At 50.4% G+C, this 26,431-nt stretch overlaps 1 protein-coding gene and 1 long non-coding RNA gene across 2 annotated transcripts in view; one reads left to right on the forward strand and one right to left on the reverse strand.

The window, feature by feature from the left end:
• Positions 1 to 24,792, reverse strand: part of ANGPT4 (angiopoietin 4) — a 52,274-nt gene extending 27,482 nt beyond the window's left edge. The window contains exons 1-2 of the mRNA XM_006048971.4: positions 23,940 to 24,792; positions 1,064 to 1,219 (exon numbers count right to left, since the gene is read on the reverse strand). Coding sequence (XP_006049033.1) covers positions 1,064 to 1,219; positions 23,940 to 24,248 — 465 coding nt within the window. The 5' untranslated portion in view covers positions 24,249 to 24,792. The remainder of the gene's footprint in view (positions 1 to 1,063; positions 1,220 to 23,939) is intronic.
• On the forward strand, positions 13,420 to 19,505 carry LOC112578754. Its single transcript, XR_003103069.2, has 3 exons — positions 13,420 to 13,496; positions 15,879 to 16,074; positions 19,367 to 19,505. It is a non-coding gene; the product is annotated as an uncharacterized LOC112578754 (long non-coding RNA).
• Positions 24,793 to 26,431: the final 1,639 nt, after the last annotated feature.

Below are 26,431 nucleotides of genomic sequence, written 5' to 3' on the forward strand. Positions count from 1 at the left end.
TCCCTGATCTTGTCCTCTATAGGCCTCTGTTTGGTTGGTAGTCTGGGGTAGACTTTTAAAATGCGGACCCTCTGCTCAAAATCCTCCTGTGGCTCCCATCGCACATGGTAGTGGCCGGCAAAATTCTGTAATGCCACCTGCCTCCATCACCTCTGACGCTGGCCCGCCAGTCTCCCTGGGTCATTCCAGCCATACTGGCCTCTTTGATGTTCCTGGAGCTTGCCAGCTCTGTTCCACCTCCAGGCCTTTGCACATACTGCTCTCCCTGTTGGGAAGGCTGTTCTAGTAAGCCTGGCCCCCAACCCTACCTTCCCAGCAGTGCCTTCCTGGCTGTATTGTCTAAGCTTGCAACTTGTCCCTCTCGCCACTCCTGGCACACAGTCTCCACCAGTCATTTCGTCCTTGCTGTTTTCTCCCTAGCACTATCACCGTCTCATACACATGCTATTTATCCTGTTTGTTTTCTTGGTGCTCATTAGAAGGAAGCTCCAGGGGGGTACGGATGCATAGCTATTTTATTTACTGCTGTAAACTAGAACCAGGCATCTCCAACAGGGCTTGGCACATAGTAAGGTTTAAGAAACACGCGGCCCTTTGTCAGCTGTCTTTTCAGCCATTCATTTACTCACTCTCTCACTTATATTCCTGTCCCTTTCCTACCTCCCTCTCTGCTGCTCCCTGTGGCCTCCTCTTCCAGAGTTGTTGTCCCCCTGAGGTCTAATAAATAGGTCTAATTTATTATCCACATTTTCCTGAAGCGCTGTGAGCCCCCTGAGGGCAGGTGTGTTCGTGCTGCTGAATCCCATCTCGGACCGGACACAGGAATCACAGAGGCAGAAGAGCCAAACCCAGTGTCTACCGTCCCCCACTTCCTGCTCTGGGCTCGTGGCCTGGTGGGAGACAGTTCTGTGATGGGGTCATCAGGGAGGGGCCCCAGGGGGCTGTAAGGTCAGAGGAGGCTCTGATCTTCCCCAGGGACAAGGGTCAAAGCAAGATGACCAGGGTTATGAGCCAGCCTGGCCAGCCACGGTGCCCCCAGTACCACCCCCTCACCCTCTAGTACCTGAGCCTCCACGTCGGTCAGCTTGCGGGTCTGGGCGGTGGTCTGGGTCAGGAGACTGGTGCCCAGCTCCAGCATGGTGGCTGTCTGGTTCTGGACCATGTGCTGCTGGGCCTGTGCCAGCTCCAACCTCAGGTTCATCTGGATGTACCTTTCCAGCTGTGAGGAGATAGACGGTGCACTGGGGTCATGGGTAAGGGTTAGAGGAAGCTTCCTGTCCCTTCCACATGTCCCCTGGAAGGACATAGAGCAACTGAGGGAGGCCCTGATGCCAGGTCAGGCTGCCATCACCTCTTGCTTACTCTATTTGTTGCTTTCTCCTCAACCTCTCTGCCTCCATCCTTGTCCCATACACAGCCCATTCTCTACTCAGCAGCCAGAGAAATCCTGTTAAACTGAAGTCAGATCACACTTCTCCTCTGTTCAGAGCCCCCCCAGGGTTCCTATCTCACCAAAGTCTTCCTTGGAAAAGTCAGGGAGGAAAAGCCAGTCCTCCGTGACTGCAGGTGCTTTTACGACCTGGTCTCCTGCTACCACTCTGGTTTCCTCTCCTAGTCCCCCTCACTCCATTGCAGACACCTTGCCTCTGTGACGCCCTTCCAACACAGCAAGCATGGACCTACCTCAGGGCCTTTGCACATGCTATTCCCTCTCGTCTGGATCCTACCACCCCACACCATCTACAAGGCTCACTCCCTCATGTCATTTCAGTTCTCTTCCAACCCCTTATCACGCCCCAACTTTGTATTACATATTTTTTGTTTGTTGCCTTTTAAAACTTGCCCTTGACATGTCAATGCCATGAAGCCAGGAGCTTGGGCTTGCTTTCCACTTTATCTCCATATCTAGCACAGTGCTTAACATACAGTGGGTGTTCAAAAAAAAAAAAAAGTGTGTTCAATGAGTCGCTAAGAGGGGAAACAGCAATTGTCATCATAGTCCCCAACATCATGGCCATGACCTAGCTTCGTAGGACTGAGCCAACAGCGGGAAGAGGGGATGCATCTTTCCCTATACCGGAGTTTGCAAGTCCATCCATCAAACCGGACATTTATTTTCTGGCCCCCTCCATCTGTGAAATGGAGTTGAACTGGCCAGCCTCCAAGGGTTCTCCCAGCTCAGATATCTTGGGATCTGACAAGCTAATGTTCATTTCTTTGACAGGGCGGCTTTTTCCCAAGAGCAGGAGAAGCTGGCATGAGACCAGGATCAAATTGCAAAGGTGAACGGTCTGTTCTCAGGGCTCAGTGCCTGAGGACAGAGAGCCGGTGCCCCTCCTCCACTCGCTCTCCATTGGGCATATTTGCTGGCCTCTCGCCACCATCTCGATCCCCCAGCTCTGGCTCCTTCCCACCCCCTGTCACTCAGCCCTCCAGGAGGTCCAACAGGGCAGCTCCCAAGGTCCCTGGGAAGACTGGTGCTTCCCAGGGAGATGGGGTGACCTTGGCTGGGGGTCAGGCTTCAGCTGCTTCTTCCTTAGTTCTTCACCTCTCTTCCATCTAAACTGTCTGCTCCCATACCTCCCTCACCTCTGTGCTTTCTAAGGGGGCATGGCTCGTTGTAGTGCAATGTCAAATCCTGAAGGGGGCGCAAGTGGTGTCGATCAGAGCCTTGCTTCTTAAAGTGCGTCCTTGGGACAAGCATCACCAGGGAGCTTGTGAGAAATGCAAGTTTCCAGATCAAGACCTACAGAATCAGAAATTCTGGGAGGAGACTCAGCCAACTGATGCTTGCTCAATTGCAGAGGTCACAAAGGGGACTTGAGGACCAGGGAGATAAGTGTGTCTGAACTTCTCAAGCCTTTGTCCCTTTGACCCTTCTTTCCTCTCCTGCCCCAGCCTCTGCAACAGGCAAATGTGTCCAAGGGTCCCTAGTTAAAAATTAAAGAAAAAAAATATCCTTGACTCCACAGATTCCCTCTATCTGTGTCTCTAATTTCTCTGCTCACCCCCAAACAACATAACTTCTTGAACAAATAATCTCCATTTTTCCCTCCCTCTCCATGCTTGCTGCTGCTAAGTCGCTTCAGTCGTGTCCGACTCTGTGTGACCCCCAGAGACGGCAGCCCACCAGGCTCCCCCGTCCCTGGGATTCTCTAGGCAAGAACACTGGAGTGGGCTGCCATTTCCTTCTCCAATGCATGAAAGTGAAAAGGGAAAGTGAAGTCGCTCAGTGGTGTCTGACCCTTAGTGACCCCATGGACTGCAGCCTACCTGGCTCCTCCGTCCATGGGATTCTCCAGGCAAGAGTACTGGAGTGGGGTGCCATTGCCTTCTCCATGCTTACTTTTAAAAAAATAATATTATTATGGTGTTCTTCACACTCACACATTCACACAGCATAAATAATAGTATAATAAAATCTGTGTATTTACTACACTCAAGAAAAAAAAGACAACCCATATGGTTGAATCTTGTGCACCAGTGACCTGTCCCCAGCCTTGGAGAGACTCTTTAACACACCTCGTTGTAACTGTCTTTGACAAGGGTGGTCAGCGGACACTTCTGTGTCCTCAGCTTACTCTCCGTCTCAGCAGCAGTCACCCATATGGCCACTCCCTTTTTCTGGAAGAACTTCCCAGGTATACCCTCCCCTAGTTTTTCTTCTCCCCTCCCTATTCCTTCCCCCTCCCCTCCCATCATCCTCTATCTGATTCCTTTTTCAGGCTTCTTGGGAGGCTCTCATGCCCTAGTCCTGGGTATTCTATCTGTAGGTCACAAGTGCCTAATTGGGGACCACAGGGCCTGTGAAGAGAATTCAGGGGGTCCATGAACTTGGGTGAAAGAATAATTACATTTTTCTTTTTTGTTCACTAACCTGTAATAAAAATTTGGCATTTCCTTCAATTACAAGCCAAGGTCCAAAATCATAACACTGTTAGCTGATCATACAACTGGGCTTCCCCATAGCTCAGTTGGTAAAGAATCTGCCTATAATGAAGGATCTCCCCAGTTCAATTCCTGGGTTGAGAAGATCTGCTGGAGAAGGAATAGGCTACTCACTTCAGTATTCTTGGGTTTCCCTGGTAGCTCAGATGGTAAGAGTCCACCTGAATGTGGGAAACCTGGGTTCGATCCCTGGGTTGGGAAGGTTCCCTGGAGAAAGGAAAGGCTACCCACTCTAGTATTCTGGCCTGGAGAATTCCAAGGCCTGTATAGTCCACGGGGTCACAAAGAGTTGGACACAATTGAGCGGCTTTCACTTTTAATTGTGAGCAGAGATTCCAAATCATAACACTGTTAGCTGATCCTGCAACTTCATTACCAACAGAAATCACAAATATTTCCTATCACAGCACAGATATTACAGTGTCATAAAATACTTCAGAATAATGGACATTCTCAAACCCACCACTGGGTAATGCTACAGCTACAGCACATTATAGTCACAGTGTCACTAGGTGTTCTCATTTTATGCATTTGGAAGCAACATTCTGGACTTCTCTGGTGGTAGAGTGGAAGAAGAAGAATCCGCCTGCCACTAAAGGGGACATGGGTTCGATCTCTGGCTCAGGAAGATTCCACACGCTGCGGAGCAACTAAGCCCGTGTTCCCCAGCTACTGAGCCTGCAAGCTCTAGGGTCCACAAGCCACAAGTACTGAGCCCTCATGCTGCAAGTACTGAAGCCTGTGCGCCTAGAGCCTGTGCTCTGCAACAAGAAAAACTACCACGATGAGAAGCCCACACGCTGCAACTAGAAAGTAGCTCCTGCTCTTCACAACTAGAGAAGAAAAGCCTGCAGGCAGCCACGAAGACACAGTGCAACCAAGAAATACGTAAATTAAAAAAAAAATTTTTAAGTAATATTCTGAAAAAGTATCCATAAGCTCCACCCAGGACCAGCAGCCCAAATCCCTAAACAGAGACCCAGAAAACTTGCCTAAGGTCACCAGCTGATGGCCTGGGTTCCAAGACACCCTCCCCAGGGGGCTCCTCAGGTCTGCACAGCAGGGCTTGGGCCTCAGGGTAGCTTGGGGTCCTCTCTAGTAATGGGAACCCCCAAGCACTCTTATTAGTCCCCTATTTGTTCTGTGGCTGCAAATGCTGGGTGGGCGAAGGTCACCCACAGCTGGTACCCATCACCCAACTTGCCATGGCCCACTCATGGGCTCTAGGATGGTAATCTGGGCAAGAAGGGCCCCAGTTCAGCCAGCCTGCAGCTCTGATGAGTAATGTCAGCCTGTGTGGGGAGGTTGGGTCCAGCCCAGGGCTCAGGCATCAACTGGAAGGGTGGGAAGGGAAAAGTCCTCATGGAGGGGAAACCCCAGATGGGATCTGCCCCAGCCCCCCAGCCCCACTCAGGATTGACCTGCCCATTCTCTGTCACCCTCCTGCTGGTAAACTCTCAGGGCTGAGATGGGAAAGAGGGGGCCTGCATCTCAGCCACCTGCCCCCACCACCTCCCCCTCCCCCGCACACACACACACCACCCCCGGCCTGCAAAGAGGCTGATCTTTGGCCCTTGAGCTGCCCCCTTCTCGCCTTGGCTCTGAGTTTGGTTCTGGCTCTGCTATGTCCAAGCGTGGGCCTCTAGCAGTTGAAGGCTGCCTTTCCCTGAGCTTTGCTTTACCAACCTGTGACACAGGGACAGTAAACCCTGCTTCTTTTGTGGGAGGGAGCATTTGAAAAGGGCCCTGAAGGAAAGGAAAGAGTTTTGATAGGCAGAGCCTGGGGGACAAAGGAAGGAACTCTGGATAGAATACAGCTGAGCACATAGGCAGGAGAGCCTTAGCGGCCAAGGAGATCTGCTGAAGTCTGCTTTTTTCCTGCATTATCTAAATGGAAAAGACTTCATCTGGTAAATGGATAAGCAATTGTAGCCCAGTCATCCAATAAACTCTACTCAGCAATAAAAAGGAATGAATTACTGATGCATTCAACAGCATGGAGGCACCTCCAACTAGACTGCATTGAAAAAAGCCAGACTTAAAAGGCTACAGACTGTAGGATTCCATTCATATGACTTTCTGGAAAAGTCAGAATCACTTGTTGCTAGAGGCTGAGGCCCAGGGGTGGGGATTCACAGCAAAGGGACACAGGGGAACTTTTGGGGGGTGTTGGCAATACTTCGTATTGTGTGACAGTGGTTACATGATGATATACATTTGTCAGACTCATAGAGCTGTACGTTAAAAGGGTGAATTTCACTGTATGTGGACTATATCTCAATATAAAATCCATCAACACAAGGTTCTATAAAATGTCCCATATAAAATATGTGTTATAATATGTGTTATATATAAATATGGGCTGCCCTGGTGACTCAGATGGTAAAGAATCTGCCCGCAATGCAGGAGACCTGGGTTCGATCCCTAGGTTGGAAAGATTCCCTGAACAAGGGCAGGGCAACCCACTCCAGTATTCTTGCCTGGAGAATGTCATGGACAGAGGAGCTTGGCAGGATACAGTCCATGGGAAACGTATGTTATAAATGTGTTTCCTCAAACTAATCCCTCACCTTCTGAGTTTCATTTATGTAGTCAAGAAATTATTTCTTGAGTACCTATTATATGCTAGATCCTGTTTTAGGTACTCAAGAATAAGGAATGAACAAAACTGGCAAGCTTTCTGATTCCAGGACACTTCCATTGACTATATCAGTTAAATTCCAATAGTGATGAGTGCTACAAAGAAAATAAGACAGGGTAGTGAGTGGGGTCAGGGGCTTGTTTAGCCACAATGGCAGGGAAACACTCAGCAGAGGGGGTCATCTGAGCTGAGCCGATGTGAAGAAGCCAGCTATGGGAAAGTCAGGAGGAAGGGAATTCCAGGAGGGAAAGGCTGTGCAAAGGCCTTAAGGTGGGAATGTGTCTGGTGTGTCAGAGAATCAATAAGATCAATAACAATGATATGTCCTGCCTGTCTCTTTTGTAGAAACGGTTCAGATTTGGGAAAAGCGTTTTGTCAACTACAGATAAAAGCCAAGGCAGAAAGAAAGAGTAGTGCCTTATATATGGTGAGCCTGGGTTTGAATCGCAGCTCTTTAGCTTAATGGCTCTGTGACCTTGGGCTATGTGACCTCTACCTCTTTGGGCCACTTCTCTAGAATGCAGATAATCGTAGCTCCTATCTCCAGACGGTAGGGAAGATTCCAGGCATGATCCATTTAAAAGGCCTAGAGCATGATTATGTAATTGACACATGAAAAATTCTGGTATGTCTGTAAGTCTGTATCAAGGGTTACCAAGCAGCTGTTGAAAAGAACAAGGTCGACCTTCATCAGGAGTGGATGTGAAAAGATGTCCCGGATACACTCTTGAGAGAAAAAAGCGGGATACAGAACATTACCTACAGTGTGCACCCCTTTGCGTGTAAGAAATCCCAGCTGATGTGTTTTCACGTAAACTCAGACAAAGGTCTAGGAGACACAAACCAGTGACTTCGGTGCTTTGCTTCAGGGAAGGCGATTACAGTGGAGGTGATGGTAATGTTTTGTTTTTGTTTTTTATATTCTGTACCTCTAAATGGCCTCTATTCTAAAAAACAGAATGAGATTGTATACAGGCATGCTTCATTTTATCATGCTTTGCAGATACTGCCTTTCTTCTTTTTTTTTTTAAACAAATTGAAGGTTTGTGGCAACTCTGTGCCAAGCAAGTTTGTTGGTTCCATTTTCCCAACAGCATTAACTAACTGCATATCCGTGTGTCATATTTTGGTAATTCTCACAGTATTTCTTTTTCATTACTATTATATTTTTACAGTGATCTGTGATCAGGCATCTTTGATGTAATTACTATGAAAGATTACGACTCGCCGATGGCTCAGATGATGGTTAGCATTTTTTAGCAATGAAGTATATTTTAATTAAGGCCTGTATTTTTTTTTTTAAGACACAATGCTATTGTACACTTAATGGACTACAATATAGTGTAAAAATAGCTTTTGCAATGCACTGGGAAACTAAAAAAATCATGATTCTCTTTATTGCAATATTCACTTTATTTTCAGCAGTTTGGAACCAAACTCTCAATATTTTCAAGGCCTGCCTGTACAGATATAATTACTATAATATTGAAAAGCCAGTATGTCAGCCAGGCATTCTTAACAGCTATTCCTGGATCCCTGAGGAATCTGTGGACTTGGATGGGAAATAGTTTTGTTCAGTTTGTTTTTTTATTTTGCTCATCTCTAACTGAAAGGCGCTTTTCCTGCAGTGATGGATGTGGACCACACATTGCTGCAGCGGCGGTGGTGTGCGTGACTGCCACCGGCAGACGTCACGGATAAGCCCTTGTCTCACTCCAGTGGTTGTGGACATTCATGACATACTGTTTATACTTACTACAACTTCACAATGATGGAAGGGGGACTTCCTGGCAGTCCAGTGGTTAAGAATCCATCTTCTAAGACAGTGGTTGTGGATTCGATCCCTGGTTAGGGAATTAAGATCCCACATGTCATGGGACAACGAAGCCCGCACAGTGTAACCTCTGAGCTCACATGCTCTGGAACCACAGCTAGAGAAGCCCAAATGCTGCAATGAAGATCCTGCATGCCGCAAGACCCAGCACAGCCAAAAAAAAGAAAAAAAAAATGACAGCAAGTACTAGATCCACCAGAGGTCTTGTTATTTAATAGACTAATACAGAAGTACTATATGACTGTATCACACATCTGCTCTTTTTTCTTTTAATTTAGTTGTTAATTGGAGTATAATTGCTTTAGAACGTTGTGTTAATTTCTGCTGCACAACAATGTAGATCAGCTCTCTGTATATATCCCTTCCGTCCTTACTCTTCCTCCCGCCCCTGCATTCCACCCCTTTAGGTCGTCACAGAGCACCAAGCAGAGCTCCCTGCGCTATATAGCTGCTTCTCACTAGCTATCTATTTTACACATGGTAGTGTGTGCTACTCTCTCATCACACATCTGTTCTGAAAAATATTTGATATCTGTATCTCAAGGTAATTTGTTTCCTTTGTAAATCTACGCATACACAATTTTTTTTTTTTTTTGGCTGCGCTATCTTCATTACTGCTTGCGGGCTTTTCTAGTTGCGGTGAGTAGGAGCTGCTCTCAAGTTGTGGTGTGTGAGCTTCTCATTGCAGTGGCTTCTCTTGTGCATCACAGGTTCCAGGCCCACAGGCTTCAGTAGTTATGGCACAGGGCTTAGCTGCTCCAAGGCATGTGGAATCTTCCTGAACCAGAGCTCAAACCCAAGTCCCTGGCATTGGCAGGTGGATTCTTAATACCTGGACAACCAGGGAAATCCTGAAGCATGTAATTATATATGTTTAAAGACATTCTTCTGAGAGAGGCTGTAGATCTTTATCAGATGCCAGAGGGACCCAAGGCACAGGAAAAGCTGAGATTCTGAAAACCCCTCCCACACATATCGCTGCACGAGTGGACACTCAGTGGGCCACTAACATGGGTGCAGGGACTTTGCTAGCAATTCTTCTGGTGCTTGGAAGGATGTCTGGCAATTTCTAGGTGTTCCATGAATATTTGTTAAGCTGAATGAATGGATGGATTGGACATCTCCCCTCCTGGAAGAGTTAGCTCTGAAATAAACTACCCCATGTAGATCTGTGGTATAGCCACTGGCAAACAGAACAACAGGAAAGGAGAGAAGTGCTTTTATAAAACCATGGAACCCCAGCCTGAGCTGCTTCATGGCTTGCCACTTTTCACCTTTGTGCCTCCATTTCGCCATCAATAGATGGGGTGGTAACAGTACCACTATGTGGGCTTGGAGTGAAGAGGGAAGATGTGGACCTCGTAGAAAAGGGCCCGAGCAAATGGAGGCTCAGACACGCAGAGTCACTTCCCTGAGGTCACCCAACAAGTTGGCAGTTGCTGGATTCATATCCAGGTCTGCTGATTTGAGAGGCCGGGAGGTCAGGTCCGGTGAGCAAGAAAGAAACTCTAAGCATATACCAGCAATGAATAGGCTCCTATTCCCCTGCTTCTAGTCTATACCAATACCAGCTCACCATTCCATACCCTGCATCTTTTTTCTTAATGTAATTTGGAGATTGCTCTATGTTCATCCAGATGAACTTGCCTTGTTGTTTGAAGTGCCCCACTGTTTGCTCCTCTGGTCCCCTATCGCTGGGTCTGCAGGTTCATTTCCAGGCTTTTGCCATCACATCAGGGCTGCTGGGAACATCCTGCCCACTTGTTACTAAATCCCTCTGCAAGGCTGCTTGGGGATAAATCCCTCAAACCATAGCAGCTGCTTTAAAGGATAAGGACACTTGAGATTTGGACGAACTGCTCTGGGCAGAGGGTTGTGTCTGTGGTTCACACACTGTGTTTGGAAGAGGGATGCCGGGGTCTGACCATGGAGCCAGGGTGTTACCTACTCAAATCCTCCAACACACATCCACACGCCCCAATCTCAGCAGCTTCCAGAGCTTCTCCTGTCAGCTCTCTTCTGGCTTTCAGGTCTGCCCACAAGTGTCACCTCCTCTGATGGCCACCCCATCAAAGGTAAGTGCACCCCCAGCCCTACGACACCTGCCATGACTGTGGTTTTGTCATAGCATGTCACGTGTTTGAAATCACTGCAGTTGTTTCCTATTCGCCTCTCTCCCCCCATGGGAATGTCAGCTGCAGGAGCACAGGGGTGCCCTGTTCATGGCTATACCCTCTGTGCCTCAAGCAGTGCCAGTAGCTATACCAACTCAGTAACAAATAAGAGGGGCTCAGTAACTATTTGTTAAAAAAAAAACACAAATAGGTCCTTTCTATGTAAAAGGCACCAGATTTCCTTGGAATATTCGTTTGGGTGCTAGAAATAAGTTTGGAGACTCTGACTCAGCCCCAGCTGCCCCCTGGATCCCTGTGAGAGGCATGGCCAGAGGGGTCAGAGAGTTTGGAGAGACCACTAGTTCAAGGGCAGGAAGAAAAGGGGAAGCTGGAGGGAGGGGAGAAGAGCAGAGGGAGGCTCACAGGAAGGGAGAGAGCCAGGTTGGGGTATCTGAAGGAGAAAGTTCCAGAAACCTGACACAGTCTTGGGGCTCATTTGTCTGTTAAGCAAACTCATTCAGAAGCACTGGGACCGATGCAGGGCACTGGGGGGAGAGCAGTGACTAGAGGAGGCTCGTTCCTGCTCCAGAGGTGGTGTCAGGCATTGCCCCAAGGGCCTTATTTGGTCTGTTTAGATTTTGATGGTCTCATTGCCCCCATTTCACGGCCAAGGAAAAGGAGCACAGAGAAGACGAGCCGTTGCCCAAGTCTCACAGCTTGTGAGTGGCAGAGGCCGGCTCGGGACCAGGCCCTCATGGCTGTCACCACTTCAATGGGCTGCTTGTGGCCTCCAGACTCCAAGGCAGCCCCAGTGATCTCCTCCCCTCCCAGTTCTCATGCCCCCGTGTCATCGGACTGGCCAGTGTGAACAACAGGATACTGTAGACATGGTGGTGGTGAGCCAGGCTGACATCATCACACTGTGGCAACATCACTTCGTGGCTTCCACTTTCTCCCTCCTGAATCTCTTGCTCTGGAGGAAGTTGACCACCATGTCCTGAAGACCCTCAAGCAGCCCTGAGAACCATCTGGAGAGGAACAGAGGCCTCCCACCATGGGCCAGTACTGCCCTCCCAGCCCTATGCTGGGGCCACCTTAGAGGCTGATCCTTCAGTTCCAGTCGAGCCTTCAGGGGACCAAAGCCCCAGCTGACAGTCGAGTATAACTGCATAGAAAAAAGACCCAAGTCAGAACTACCTTATTAAGCTTCTCCCGATTCCTGACTCCCAGAAACTGTGAGAGAGAATAAATGTTTGTGGGTTCAATTAACTTGCTGAATGAAAGTGTGAAAGTGTTCGTTGTTTGGTTTGTGTCCGAATCTTTGCGACCCCATGGACTGTAGCCCACCAGGCTCCTCTGTCCATGGGATTCTCCAGGCAAGAATACTGGAGTGGGTTGCCATTTCCTTCTCCAGGGGATCTTCCCAACGCAGGGATCGAACCTGGATCTCCTGCATTGCAGGCAGATTTTTTACCGAGCAACCAGAGAAGCCCAGCTTGCTGAATGCCTTAGGGTGACTTGTTCTAGATGAGTACTGTCCTGCTTTTGCAGAGGTCACAGAGGTCAGACACTCTTGCTCACAGGCGGCCCACCCCTCTTGCCGGGCACATCGCATCCCACCGTCACCTCCGGGCTACAGTTTCCCAATGGAACTAACTAGTTTCATTTTCCCAATGGAACTAACGTTGTATCTGTGGACTTGATGGCCAAGGTTGGCCCCTCCTCTGCCCATCTCCAGCCTCTCCCATCCCCTTGGGCCCACACAGGCCCTGACCCCTGGGATCAAGGCAGAGGGGATTTGTCTTGTGTTTTTCAAGCAGCCAGGCCCAGCCTTCCTCGGCTGTTTTCCTCCCTGCAAAAGATTCTGTTGCTTTCCTTCTAGGTCAGGGCTCAGTGGAGCGAGTGGGCAGGGAGCCAGGGCTGGAGAATGTCTTGCACCAACAGCCTGTAGAGGAGGGATGCGCTTTTCAGCTCTTAGCTTAAGTTGCAATTCCCGGATTCCCGGCACAGGCCTGGCTCCGCCAAGCTTCCAGCTGCAGCGTTGAGTCTAGCGCTGGCCCGGCGCACGGCACTGTCAGGCGCTGCTTCCATCACTGCGTTGCTGTGTCCTTTCTGGACCAGTGACAGAGCTTCTCTGAGCCTCAGTGGCCTCATCAGAAAATGGGGCTGACTGATTCCTCCTTGCAGAGAAGCTGGCATGGGCTCCTCTGCCACCTGGATGAGGGTGCTTCTCGTCAGCTGGGGCAGGGCAGCCAGGGCCTTGGCCTCAGCTGTCCCTTTATGGTTGTCTGTGTCCAAACTTTGATCTTGGGAGGACTGTCAACAGTGAGGCCCAGCACATGAGTCCTTCTTACTCTCCCAAGTGTAGGAGCCGGGAGTTTAAACAACAGGGTGACGTTTCTTGCAGTTGCTTACCTCCCCGCCACTTGGGCATCAGCCCTTACCTGGAGTGGGATTGTGTGTCCATTTTGCTTGGCAAATGTCTAATTAGTGCTTATTATGTGCTGGTCACTGTTCTAGTCACTATGTGTGTTAAATCCCTGTTGCCACCCTCTGTGATAGGAGATACTATCAACCTATTTTACAGATGAGGCACAGAGAGGTTAAGCAACTTGTCCAAAGACAAACAGCTCACCAGGGGCAAGTCCAGGCTCTCTGGGAATGATTCTCTTAGGCTACACTTCAAAGCTGGCATGACTGAAGTGACACGTGACAGCACTTCCCCTCCACCCCCCCAGCTCCCCCTGGGGGAAGGGAGTCAAGTGCGCTCAGATGGAGGGAAGCCTTACTGGAGTATCTCCGCCAGGTAGCACCAGACTTCCCTGTCTGAGGAACTCTGGTGGGTAACTCTGCCCTCATCTGATCTTCCTCTGCAGCCTGGAGGAAAAGAGTGATTGCTTTCCACTTGACAAATGAGTTTAAACTGAGACCCAGAGAGGCCAAGCGTTACCCACAGCTGGTAAGTAAGGAACTGAATCCAATGGCTAAGCTCTTTCTGCTCACCTGTCACTGGTGGGTGAGGCTGACCCTGAAGACAGGGCGACAGGGAAAGGACCAAGGTTGGGCAAGGAGGAGAGGAGCAGGTCGAGATGTTCATAGCCACTGCCCATCACTGGGGGTGGGACAGAAAAGTGGCCATGTCAGTTTCCAGCACCCCAGAGCCTCAAGAGCAGGGTAAGATCTGGGGAGGTTGGTCTTATCTGGGCCACATTCTCCTAACTCTCTGCATTCCAGCCACTGTGAACATTTTTCACTTCCTCGAAATCCCTTTGTTCTGTTCTACCTCAGGGCCTTTGCACTTGCTGGTCCCTGTGCTTGAAATGTTTTCCCTTTCTTTTCCTTGCCTAAGAACTCCTAATCTACTCTTCAGATCTCACTCTGTTCTTCTTCCTGGAGCCATTCCTCCATCAAGGTTGGGCCCCTTATTATTTACTCCTTGAACAGGTGAGCCCCTTCTTCACAGCATGTATTAATATCATGATTGATCAGTATACATGAGAAATTACCAGGTTAGTGTCTTTGCCACTGCTTCTGGAGGCGAAAGACCAAGTCTTCCTTGCTTACTGTTGAATTTTCATCATCTGCATGTAAGTGACTAGCATGTAAGCTCACGGTAAACATCAATGGCTACTGCTTATGCTTAGTCGCTCAGTCGTGTCCGGCTCTTTGTGACCCCATGGACTGTAGCCTGTCAGGCTCCTCTGTCCATGGGATGCTCCGGGCAAGAATACTAGAGTAGGTTGCCATGCCCTCCTCCAGGGGATCTTCCCAACCCAGGGTTAGAGAACCTAGGTCTCCGGCACTGCAGGCAGATTCTTTACTGTCTGAGCTACCTGGGAAGCCCTACCATCAGTGGAACGGGTGATTAAGCACGTGGAGAAATGAACACTCCACCTGGCAAATTAAGTTCAGAACTGTGCACACATGTGTGCACACAATCCCAGAGTGTCCTAACTGTAAGGACACATGGCTTTTTCATGAGTTACCTGACTGTGTGTCCTCTAACCACTAGGGAGGAGAAGTAAAGTTGTCCCTGACAATGACCCCAGGGTGAATGTAGTCAAGTCACTCCCCCCACCCAGGGGAGTGTACCCATCTGTAAAATGGGTAGCAGGGAGAGGCAGTCTGTGTAGTGATTAAGAGTGTGAGGTCTGGAACCAGCTTGCCTGGGTTCAAGCCCACCTCCCTCACCTCCCAGATGTATAAACTCTTTGGGCCTCAGTTTCCCCGCAATAAATGGAGATCATCACAATCCTCACCTTTCAGGATGTCGTGAGGTTTAATGAGTCATGTTTGTAAAACACGTGTACTAGCGCCTGGCTCAGAGACAGTACAGTGTGTGGAGTCGCTACAACAACGCAGTGGCTCCAGAAGACAGAAGACAGAAGAAGCGACAGCAGAATTTCTGATTTCCCTACAAGCAGATGTGGTGCCAGACACACTCCCAGACCTCAGCAGGCACTGGTTATTTGGGCCTCACAGCAAACTCAGGCACGTGCTTACCACATCCCCAGTTCACGGATGGAAAAACTGAGACTCAGGCTTTTCCCATATTTGCAGAGCTATAAATCTCACAGACACAAGGTTGGGCGAACAAAAGCAAATTGTAGAAAGAGATGGACCGTGTGACCTCTTATACAGAATGTGGGAGGGACCTGGAGTAAGGGGTCAGCAACACAGAATTCACAGTAGCTATCTCTGGTCGGGGAGGGAGGTAGGAGTGGGGCAGGGGCTTAAAGGGATTGGTAAAGTTTTGTTGCTTAAGCTGGGTTTTAGGGACAAGAAATTTCATCTGATCTTTCTCTCTACCTTTTCATCCATCTGAAACATTTCAGTAACCATTTAGAATGCACAGAATGAGCAGCAAGGAAATAACCAGGGGATAGTGACGACAATGATTTTTTTTCCCTCTGCGTCTTCACACAATTCCATATTTCTGAATTTTTACACTCTGAAAATTAGTCAAAACCTGAGGAAAACAACTAGGGCTGTTGGCAAGAGGTAGAGCTGGGATTGGACCCCAGGTCAGCGTGACTCTGGAGGAAAAGGCCCCAGCCCCTCATCTGCAGCCTCTCTCCAGCTCATCTCTTAGCCTGGGGGGCCCACTTACAGCTTTTGCAGAGATTTCCTGTGGGGGTTCCCCTCAGCTGCCTGGGAATCACCTTCCTTCCTTCAGCCTCATTTAGCAGACCAACAAGTGCTAGACTGGAGTCAGGAGCGAAAAGCCACAAGTCTCCGCCATCCTAAGCTTCTGAGGCTCTGTTTCTCTGTCTAAGGGACGTAGTTTCACTTTCAGCCTCAAGCCCCAGGCTTCTCCTCACCTGCCTGCCTACCCCACCAGGTCTCTACATGCTTTACTTCATTTTGTCCTCACCTGAGGTGCTTGGTTCCACGCCCCACCACTTTGAAGAAGAGGAAACCGAGGCCCAGGGAAAAGAAAAAGGGACTTTCCCAAGATCACACAGGCAGGATGCAGAAAAGTTGGCATTCCTGTGCTGATTCCGAGATGGATTCCTTTCCTGGGCCGAGCATCCTCCGTAAGTTTTCCTTTCTTTCTTCCTTCCTTTTTTTTTTTTTTTAAAGATTAAAGAAAAATGTGGACCATTTTTAAAGTCTTTATTGAACTTGTTGCAATATAGTTTCTGTTTTATGTTGTGGTGTTTTGGCAGCAAGGCATGTGGGATCTTAGCTGAAAGGCGAAGTCTTAACCCCTGGACTGCTGGTAAAGTTCCCCCAATGTGTTTACAACAGCTGGCTTTCCTGGGCTCTGTCAGACACTGTCTCCAGCCCCGCCTGTATATTAATTCATTTAATCTCCATGACAACCTGCAAAGTGGCTTCTACTATTGTCCCTGTTTCACAGACAAGAAAATTGAGGCACAAACTGGCAAAGGGAGAACACACATCCAGCAGGCAGCGGAGATGGGATTCAGATTGAGTCAGTGGGACCCCAAAGCTCATGCTCGGTTTCTGATGGATTTACCCTGGTACAAGGAGGGAGGTTGTAACAGTGAGGATGCCTAGATGGAGGTTTGCAGTCCGCTCATTTCTCAAGGGCTGTCCTTGAAGACTGAGGTGTTATGGGAATCTTCTCTGGCAGAAGTTCTCCTTGGCTGAGGGCCTCCTGGGTGAAGGGGAAAATCTAGCCCCTGTAAGTTTCCCCTCTGGTGGCCAGGGATCTGTTCCCCAGGCCCTAGCTGGGTACCTAGGGACCCAGGACACAATGGATGGGTCTCGTCAATTAGCCAGAAACTGGTCCAAGTGCTGAAAGTGTGGTTTCTGGCATTAGACAGTCTAAGTGTGAATGTGACCCACTTTTCCTGGTCGTGGGACCTTGGGCAAGTCACCTCACCTCTTGGTGCCTCAGTTTTTTCATCTGCGAATGGGCAAGCAATCTTCCTTTATAGACTCATTGTGAGAACTCAGTGCAATCATTCTCACAAGGCACGAAGGACAGTGTCTGGCACACAGGAAGGGCTTCATAAATGCCAGCCATAGCTCCTGGTCTGTTTCTTTATCCTACCCTCTCGCTGGGAGGCAGCATTTTAAATTCCACTTTGCAGAGGCACTACTTAAAGCAGGTGGCTTCCCCAGGCTCACAGCTGGTTGGCAAGCCCCCTGGGACATGGCCCCTGATTCAGGCTCCATTCCAGGCATTTCAGAGCCAACTCCAGGGCTAAGCAAACACTCAGAGGCCAGAGTCTAAGCAGAGGTGCAGGCTTAAGGGCAGACCTGGGGCCTGTTTTCTCACATTTCCCGCTCAAGGAGCAAAGGGGAGAGAGGATCTGTGTATCTTCCAGCCCAGACTGAGCTCTGGAGACTGGGAGGAGAGAGTCAGAAGTATAGGGCCGGCCGGTTCCTCTGGGGAATCCCACGTGAGGTGCCGTGCTGCCACTGCTCCCTGATCATCCCTAGGCCCAGGGCATTTGTGCCAGCTGTTTCTAGGCTCCGTTCTTGGAAAAGGGAGAAGCATTCTTCCAAGAAGCAGATGCTGTTCTCCCCACCCCCTTCCCCAGGCCCGAACTGTCTAGAGGAGCCAGCAGTGAGGTTAGGAAATCAAACCCCAAGACATTTTGTTCGGCAACCGAGATCCATTTCTTGTTTGGATAACCAAAGGCCGAAAATGCCAAGAATTTACGGGCAGCCTGGGGAGGCCAGGGCAGTTGGGAGTCCTGGCCAGTTTGGGAGGATCTTGGGCTGGGCCAGGACCCCACGCTGTGCTCCCGCTGGACGCGCTTCTGACCCACATCCAGCCAGGCAAGGCCTTACGACCACTGGGCCGAGGGGCTGAGTTATTCTGAGGTTTGACGTCAGGGTCCTGGAGAGAACAGCAGAGACTGGGGGGCTCCTGTCCAGCCCTTGACCCTTCCCTGCTTGGCTTTGGGCACAGAAGGGGAAGAGAAGGAGGCCCCAGCTGAGCCTAGCTGGGAGTGGGGTGCTGGCCATAGTGCCGGATGTCCTCCAGTGTGGATGGAGCATGCAGACACCCTGGAAGGTAAAGGCAGGAGAGATGGATGGCATAGGAGTGGGCGGACCAGGGTGAGCCTGAGTGCGAGACAGGGAGAAAGCTGAGGAGATGCCAGCCAGACAGGAGAGAGAATGAGAGTGACAGACACCCGCAGACTTAGAGAAGGTGAGTCAAGCCACCGTGAGAGCCACAGGACAAGAGACAGAGAGACACAGAGATAGAGAGAGAGAGAGGCGGAGATGCATAGGAAGACAAGCAGAGAGGGCTAGCTGTTCTTGGTACAGACAAGAAAGTAGAGGGCTCCCAGGTTTGGGGGTTCAGGGTCTGCCCCACTCCTGGGACCCTGGAGACCCAGCAGAAGCTCTGCTGCCCTCAGGTGCTGAAGGTGGGACAGGAGCCTGGGGACTTGTGTTTCCTCATGCTGCTCATGCAACGAGGGCTAAGTGTGGCACTTCCTGGTTGAGAGGCCCCTGGCCGCTGGGGGATGACAGGACAAGAGTGGGTCTTTATTAAGCACCTGCTCTGGGCGGATGCTTTCCGGGCTCTGCCTCTCTTAACCCCACATCAAATATCAGTAGGTGCTTTCCCTCTCTTGTCTCACACACACAGAAAGTATTCCTGAGTCTGCGGTGGACTCAGGCGCCGGGCACTAACCACTGGAATGCACAGCCCAGCAAGGGATGCCTGGTCTCCAGCTGGCTCTGCCCTCCCACCCCCCATTCCCCTCAACATTCCTGCTGCAGCTCTTCACCCAGATGAAGGAGTGGAGCAGAGCCAAGAGCTGATGTGCAGCCCACCGAGCTGATGGCTCCAGACATGAGTCACTGGGGCAGAGGCTTCCAGGAGGAGGGGGAGGGGGAGGAAAAGGAGACCAGTGGGAGGAAGGGAAGGGGAGCAGTGTGTGGAGGAAAGTGAGGAAGGGGGAAAGAGAGTGGGGATGGGGCATCCCCATGCACCCTGAGCACAGGTGGAATAGCTGGAAGAAGAGAGTGGGTATTAGGGAATTTGGGATTCTGGAAGGGAGCACCCCATTGTCTCAGATCTGGCCTCCCCCACCTCCTTCACACCCTCCAGAGTTGTAGGAGGAACATAGACTTTGGAGAAGTGGACTTTGGGTCTCCCTGCTGTGCCATTCTGGCAAGTTCCTTCCCCTCTCTGGCCTCTCAGTTTGCTCATCTGTACACTGGACTGGGAAGAGGGAGAGGGGTTGGGACCACGAGGGAGGGAGACTCTTCTTTGCAGCTTCCCAGATGAATGAAACTTGCTGAGAGTTCGGTCTGGAAGGCCAGTCTTCCCCAGTCATCCCCGATGGCAATGGTGATGAGACTATTTTAAAACTCATTTTTTTTTTCTCTTCTAAGAGATTGTAGCAGAAGCCAAAAAGAGGCCCTCAAGTTTCAAAGACCCTGAGATAAGCCCAGACCAAGAGAATGCATGAGAGAAGAGCCAGAAGAAGGTCACGGTCACAGAAGGTAGCAAGTATTCTTGACTGGAATGAGAGAGATGACTGTCCAGGTGCCTCAGACCCCTGAGCCAGGGGCCCTGTGTCTTATTTCAGAAGGAAGGACTCAAGAATCTCAGGATTTGTGTTTCTTTCCGGGGAGAGTTCCTCATGGAAACAGCCAACATTGATTGAGAATTTACTGTATGACAGGTGTTGGGCCAAGGACTTCATATGCGTTATCTCATTAAACCTTCTTAGAGGTAGGTAATGTTGTCACTGTATTTTATCGGAGAGGAAACGGAGATTCAGAGAGGTGAAGCAACTTGCCATAGGTTACACAGTCAGAAAAGGGCAGAATGAGTCTCGAATTCAAAAAGTTGGGCTCCAGAGTTGGGGCTCTCACCTTCCAGGCTGTGCTGCAGCCTAAAGAGGTGACGGGACCCAGAGAAAAGTGACTGCTGATGGGGTCTGACCTTGGGGCAGGCTCCGCTGGCACAGGGTGACCTGGAAGTAACCCAAAGACCAAAGGGCCTGAAGGGAACACTCAACCCAAGCATACTCAGGAGATGGCAAGACAAACCTCTGCTTGGACCCCAATAGAGATTGGGTAAGACTGGGAACTGCAGAGAACACCAGCATGGACAAGTTACACTCCCTGCCCTAAGCTACCTGCCACCCTTGGATTGACTTGACCAGGACTAGCGGTGCAGGGCTCCGATAGAGATGATGCTGAATTAAGTAATAGCCAGTTGAGGAGCTACTGTACCCTTGCCCAGGTGAGTTACCCATGCAGCCGAAAGGGGTGAGTTAGCGGTCTCCCTGATCCTCACAGCCAACCCTCTACCATACTGTTGTTGTATCCACTTTGAGGAAGGGAAAACTGAGCCTTGCTCATCCACGACCACGTGGCAAGTAAGTTCTGGGGCTGGGACGTAAACTCAGGTCCACCTGATTCCCACATGGGAACTCTTTAGCCCCACAGTGCTCCATGGTGAGCCCTGCCCGGGATTATCAGGCTATGTGGACAGATATCTGGGGAGGACACTCCACTGCCAGATGAAGAGGTGAGCTGGGTGACCTCCTAACCTGAAACCCACTGGTTTAAATCCATCATCTGGCTCAACCAATGTTATCCAAGCACCAGGCACCCAGGGGAGTTGAAATGGATGAGAGGGTGAGGCTTGGGGTAGAGAAAACAGGTGCAAGGTGAGAGCAGTGTCCAGGAGAGAGGTGACAAGAGCCAGGGCAGTGGGGAAGACAGGAGGATGAGCTGAGAAGCTGAGGGGATAGGATGGATAGGACCTGCTGCCTGGGAGTGGGGTGGGGTTAAGGACACCCCAGGGCCACAGATCACCTGCTGGTTGGGTGGTACTACCTTCAGCAGAATAGGTGGGGGGTGGGGAGGGAAGATCTCAATTTCAGGCAGCTTTGGAGTTGAGAAACTGTGAGCCCTCAGAGGGGAGGTCAGGAGCCCCTCAGACGTTGGTTGGGTATCATCATGGGGGTGGGGGGAGATGGTGCTGCAGGAGTGCTGGGAGGGCAGCCCTGGGGGTTGTGCCACAAAGTATGAGAGGAAACAACAAACAGAGACTCTGCCCTGGGAAACAGCAACATTTCAGGAGGAGGGGAGGAGCAGTATTGGCCTGAGAGATGGGAGGATCACTGTGCATCCATCCATTCAACAGACATGCACTGCATGCCTACTATGTGCCAGGCACTATTCTAGGCCCTGAGAACCCAGTAGCAAACAAAACAGACTTGGCCCCTGTCTTCTTGGAGCTCACAGACCGAAAGAAATGTTTTTAAGAACAGGTGGTAGTAGGTGCTAAGGGAGGAAACCAAAGCTGGGTAAATGGACCATAAGGAGGGTGGCTATTTTAAATGTGGTGGACAGGAAGGGCCTTTCTGAGGAGGTGACGTTTAAGTAGCAGACCTGAGGTGCGTCAGGAGTGAGCCGCATACATGTCTGGGTGAGGGGTGTTGCAGCTAGCAAGGATTTTCGCTCAATAAGAGAATAAAGAGAATGGGAGCCCCAGGAGGGTTTTGAGGAGAAACTAACCTAGCTTAGGTTTTAACAGGATCCCTCTGTCTGCTGAATACAGAATGGACTATGGGGTCTGGGTGGAAAAGGAACTTAAGACAGCAGTTGTGATGACCATCCAAGTAGGAGATGGAGGTGGCTGGTCCAGGATGGAGGTAGGGAAAGCAGTCAGAGTGGTAGATGAGGACTGGTTGATGGAGACAGTTTCTGGAAGGATGATATTGGTTAGCGATACTAAATTTGCCAAGAGGTCAAGTAAGATGAAGACTGAACCGTGGCCATTGGATGTAGGAAATGGGAAGTGGGAGGCTACTTAGGAAAAGGATGGAATGAAGGAGGAAGCAGAGGCAGAGCTTGTAGACTTCTGAGAGCCAGGCCAGAAGTCAGAAGGTATAGGCTGGAGAAGGGTCTTGTTCTGTCTCCTCCTCCTTCTCCCCTTCCTCTTTCTTTCTTTATTTAACATGGGAAATGCAATTAAAGACTGAGAGGAAGGAACAGCATAAAGGGAGGAGTTGTTAGAGACACTGGAGGAATGGTTGGTTTGAGGAGGTTCAGGGGTTGCAGGGGATGCAACCCACAGGTGTGAAAGAGTGACTTTGGTCCACGGAGGAACCCTTCCTCTGAGTCAGAGAAAGGCTCTGGGGACTGGTGGGTGCATAGGTGAATCTGCAAGTGTGGGGTAGGCCCCATGTCTCTTTGAAGTAGGAGATCCATGGTCTGGTGAGAGGATGGGCACAAAGTGAAAATGGAGGCTGAGGAAGAGACAAGGCTTGGCATGACCCTTACAGGACTGGAAACAGCTGCCTGAAGACACACAGATTTCAAGGCAGCGTGGAGCCCTCTGGGATCCAGTGTATGAGGCCAAGAGCTCCCTTGAGGGGGGACCTAAGCATGGGATGGTGGCGGCTGTAAGTGTTACAAGGTAGGAGGGGCAAGTAGACAGCGACTATGAGAAGATGGTGAATAGGAGGCTCAGGAGATAGATGGTCAGGGAAGGAATGAAACAGGAGTTTAAGTGTGTATTTGAGTATGTGCACAAATCAGCTTGGTTAGATAAGTGTAACTCTCCACTTGGGAGATGGTCTACCCAGGGTATGCAGAAGATCATCCTTTAGAAAACAGGAGGAAGCCACCGGAACTCTAATTTATGTGATTTCATGTTATCTTCTTAAAGTTTTCATTTGTGTCATACCTTGTACATATTATATTAATAAGGTGCACAAATACTAAATAAATATGCATGTACCGGGGGAGCGAAACATTGTCTGCTGACCAGGCAAACAATCTGAACAATTTGAACCATGGGATAAAGAGGGACTGCTCCCCATCTTGGACATCATAGGATGCCTTCCTCACCCCACCCAGGGCTGAACCTGCTTTGTTCACCTCGGTTTCTTGCCTAGAGCCTGGCACACAGTAGATGCTCAGAATATCTGCTGAAAGAATGAGGACAGGGGATCCTAGAGTGGCCCTGGCATTGGGCCAAAATGGCAATGGGGTTCCTCAGCCCCCTCATCTCTGCCACCCCATATCCAGTTCATCAGCAGAGCCCATTAACTTCCCCTTCAGAATATACTAGTATCTGACTGGCCACACCCCCTCCTGCTGTCCTGTCTCACGTCACGCCTCCATCACTTGTTGCCTGGTCTCTTCCTTGGGCTCCCAGCATCAAATCTGTCCCTTATAGTCTATTCTTTAAAACTAACTCAGGTGTGTCTCACCTGCTCAAAACCCTGCAATGGCTCCTATGAAGCTCAGAGGAAGAGCCAAAGTTCTTCCGGTGGCCCTCAAGGCCCGACATGGTCTGCCCTCCCCTCACCTCTTGGATTTTGTCCCTCAACCCTCTATTGCCCTCCTTCTCTGCTCCAGCCATGCTGCTGTTCCCCAGGTACCCCAACTACATTCCCACCACACAGCCTTTGCACTTGCTGGTCCCCCTGGAAATAGCCTCCCCCTAGAAACCTTCCCAGGTTGCTTCATCACTTCGCTTGTTCTCTGGTCTCAAATGTCACCTCCTCTGAGAAATCCTCTCTGATTATCTGACTTCAAATAGCCACCTCTGGTCACTCCTTGCCTTTTTCTTTCTCACTTTGCTTTACCTCTGACAGAGTACATATTGTTCATCCCTTTATTGTCTCTTTCCTATACTGGTCCAGAAGAGAATGTACTCTTCTGCTTACTGTTGTATTTGCTGCTCCTAGGACAGGACTGGTCCACACTGGATGAATGAATGGCAGTTGGGGAGTTAGGTTTCCAGTTCTGTCTTCTCCCAGTTTGTCGTGTGGCTTCAGGCTCATCTCTGCCCCTCTCTGGGCCTCATCATTCCAATATGTACAATTCAGAGACAAGGGCCCTATTAGCCTGGCCATCTGTGTCCAGGGCAGGGCTCTGGGGTAGATGCTCCACCTGCTGTTCGCTGCCCTCACCCCCCTGCAGACCCAGCCCTTACCTTCTGCAGCCACTGCGTGTTGTTCTCCAGCATTTTTTCCAGCTGTCGCATCCGCTGGCTTGGCCAGTCTCCTAGGTTCAGTGTGGCCGCCGGGGAGTCCCTCTGGAGACTGTTAGAGCCCCCAAAGGCCTCGGGCTCGGGTGGGCAGGGCTCAGGCTCTGGCAGCACGAAGGTGTAGCTGCATTGGCCATGCTGGACTCGGTGGGCCCGGCGGCGCCCAGCGGCCTCCTGCCCCCTCCGCTGGGCCACAGTTGTAGAGGCCACAATGAGAAGGAGGCCACCCAGCAGCATGGCTGGTGGGGAGGGCATCCAGAGATGTGGCGATGGCGAGGGGTGTTGAGTCAGAGCCCTGGGGCTGGGCCTGTCCACCACCTATCTCTGTGCCCTGTTTGCACCCGCCGCTGGCCAACAGTGGCCAGGCTTGCCTGCACAGCCGCCGCAGCTGCAAAGCCCTGTTTGGCCAAGCTCTGTCCAGGCAGCTATTTATAATTGCTCCAAATACCACAGCTGCTCCGCTTCCTCCCACCGCCTCACGCTCCCGCCCCCAGACACCCCCTCACCTCTACTCTTCCCTCTTTCCTTTCCTGCCTCCTCGCGCGTGTCCGCACGCTGCTGCTCTGCCTGCCTCGCCTCCAAGTCCTTTTATGATCCAGTGGAGGCCTGGCCTCCCTGCCAGAGGGGAGGAAAGAAAACAAGACACACACACGCACACACACACACACACACCCCCCAAACCCGCAAGCTGCCTGCTTCGGAAAACCAAAGGCAACTGAATTCTCTCTTTCTGTCTCTGTCTTTCTGTGTCTCTCTCTCCAACCTCTCCTCGCAAGGCTGAGATCTCAAATTTCAGCCCCCAGCGCCTTCTCCTTCTCCCCCCTCCACCTACCCCTTCTGATTTCGTGTTAGCCTTGGAACACAGCGGAGTGACCTTAGAGAGAGCAACGGGGAGGGGGGCAGAGGGCTGAGGCTGGGGAGGAGGCAGCCAGTTCGATCTGTTTCTAGAGACAGAGAAAATCCTTGCAAGGCCAGGGAAATGGGCGCCCCAGCCAGGCTCCCATCCTCCCTTCTCTCTTGGGGCCTGGATGGGCTCCGGTGGTGTGATAGTAATGAGAGCATGTTCTTGTCTTGAGGCAGATAGTGCTGCGGCTGCCTTTGGCTGGAACAGGCAAGTAGATTTTGGGGAGAAGAGCCTGAGGTACAGCAGTGTCTTGACCAACCCCCGAGTTAGAGGCAGTGGGCACTAAATCCTACTCCCCAACCACTGACCCTGAGACCTTGTGTGGGCAGCTTCACCTCTCTCAACCTCCATACCCTGAGGTGGAAACCTCATCTCGTGCATGAGGAATGTATATGAGTTCTTAGCATGGGGACAGAGGAATTTTTGATTTACTTGTTTACCTGTTTACTGATTCAAATCCGGGCTCCACCACTCATCAGCTGTGTGAGTTTGGGCAAGTCACTTAACCTCTCTGTGCCTCTGTTTCCTCTTGGTGAACTGAGAAATAACATTAAAACCACCCACTTCACAGGGTGTGAAAATTATGAGTCAGAGCAGTGCTGGCACAAGAACAGAGGTTTTGGTTGTTGTCATAGTTACTAGTATCTCCCCTTCTCCAACCTACTGGAATATAAACCCCAAGAGGGCAAAGATTTGTCCTTGGGAGACCTGGTCACTGCGCAGAAGATGCCCAGGAGTTGGTTGGGCCCCTCCTCTATGGGCTGCCTTTCTTTGCTGTTTTCCCAGAGTGGGGGCCTATCCGGCGGTTTGGTATTGTTTTTTTTTTTCCCCTTTGTTTTCTCAAATCCTGACGAAATTTTGAACTGGACTAGCTTGGGACGGCAGCAAACTAGGGGCTCATCCGGGACTAAGAACATGAAACCAGGTGTGTGATTTCCTTTGGCAGGAAAAGGCAAGGCAGCTGGTCCTCAGCCACCAGCATTCACGGGGCCCTGCTCGCCCACCTCTGCCTCCACTTCCTCCTCTGTCTCCACTGTAAATGGGCCCACACCACCTCCGACCTTGCAAGGAAGAAGTGTGTTAATTCAAGTCTCATGAGTTTATCACAGGGCCCTGTACAGATGAGCCCAGAGTAAAGACAACTGCTATTAGGATTGTGCCGGCTGAGACTTGAGATAATCTCAGCGAGGCCAACAGTATTATCCTCCCCATTTTTCAGAGGAGAAAACGGAAACCCAGAGAAGAAAATGATTTGCCCAAAGTCACACAAGACATGGAATCTAAAAAAATGGTACAGATGAACCTATTTTTAGGGCAGGAATAAAGACACAGATGTAGAGGGTAGACTTACTTATAGACACAACAGCAGAAGGAGAGGGTAGTAGCAATTGAGAGAGTAGGACTGACATACACTCACTACCATGTGTAAAACAGATAGCTAGTGGGAAGCTGTGGTACAGCACAGGGAGCCAGCTCAGTGCTGTGTTGACCTAGAGGAGTGGGATGAGGGGAGATTCAAGAGGGAGGGAATATA

The sequence above is a fragment of the Bubalus bubalis genome, chromosome 14, assembly GCF_019923935.1.
Source record: "Bubalus bubalis isolate 160015118507 breed Murrah chromosome 14, NDDB_SH_1, whole genome shotgun sequence".
NCBI classification, from domain to species: Eukaryota; Metazoa; Chordata; class Mammalia; order Artiodactyla; family Bovidae; genus Bubalus; species Bubalus bubalis.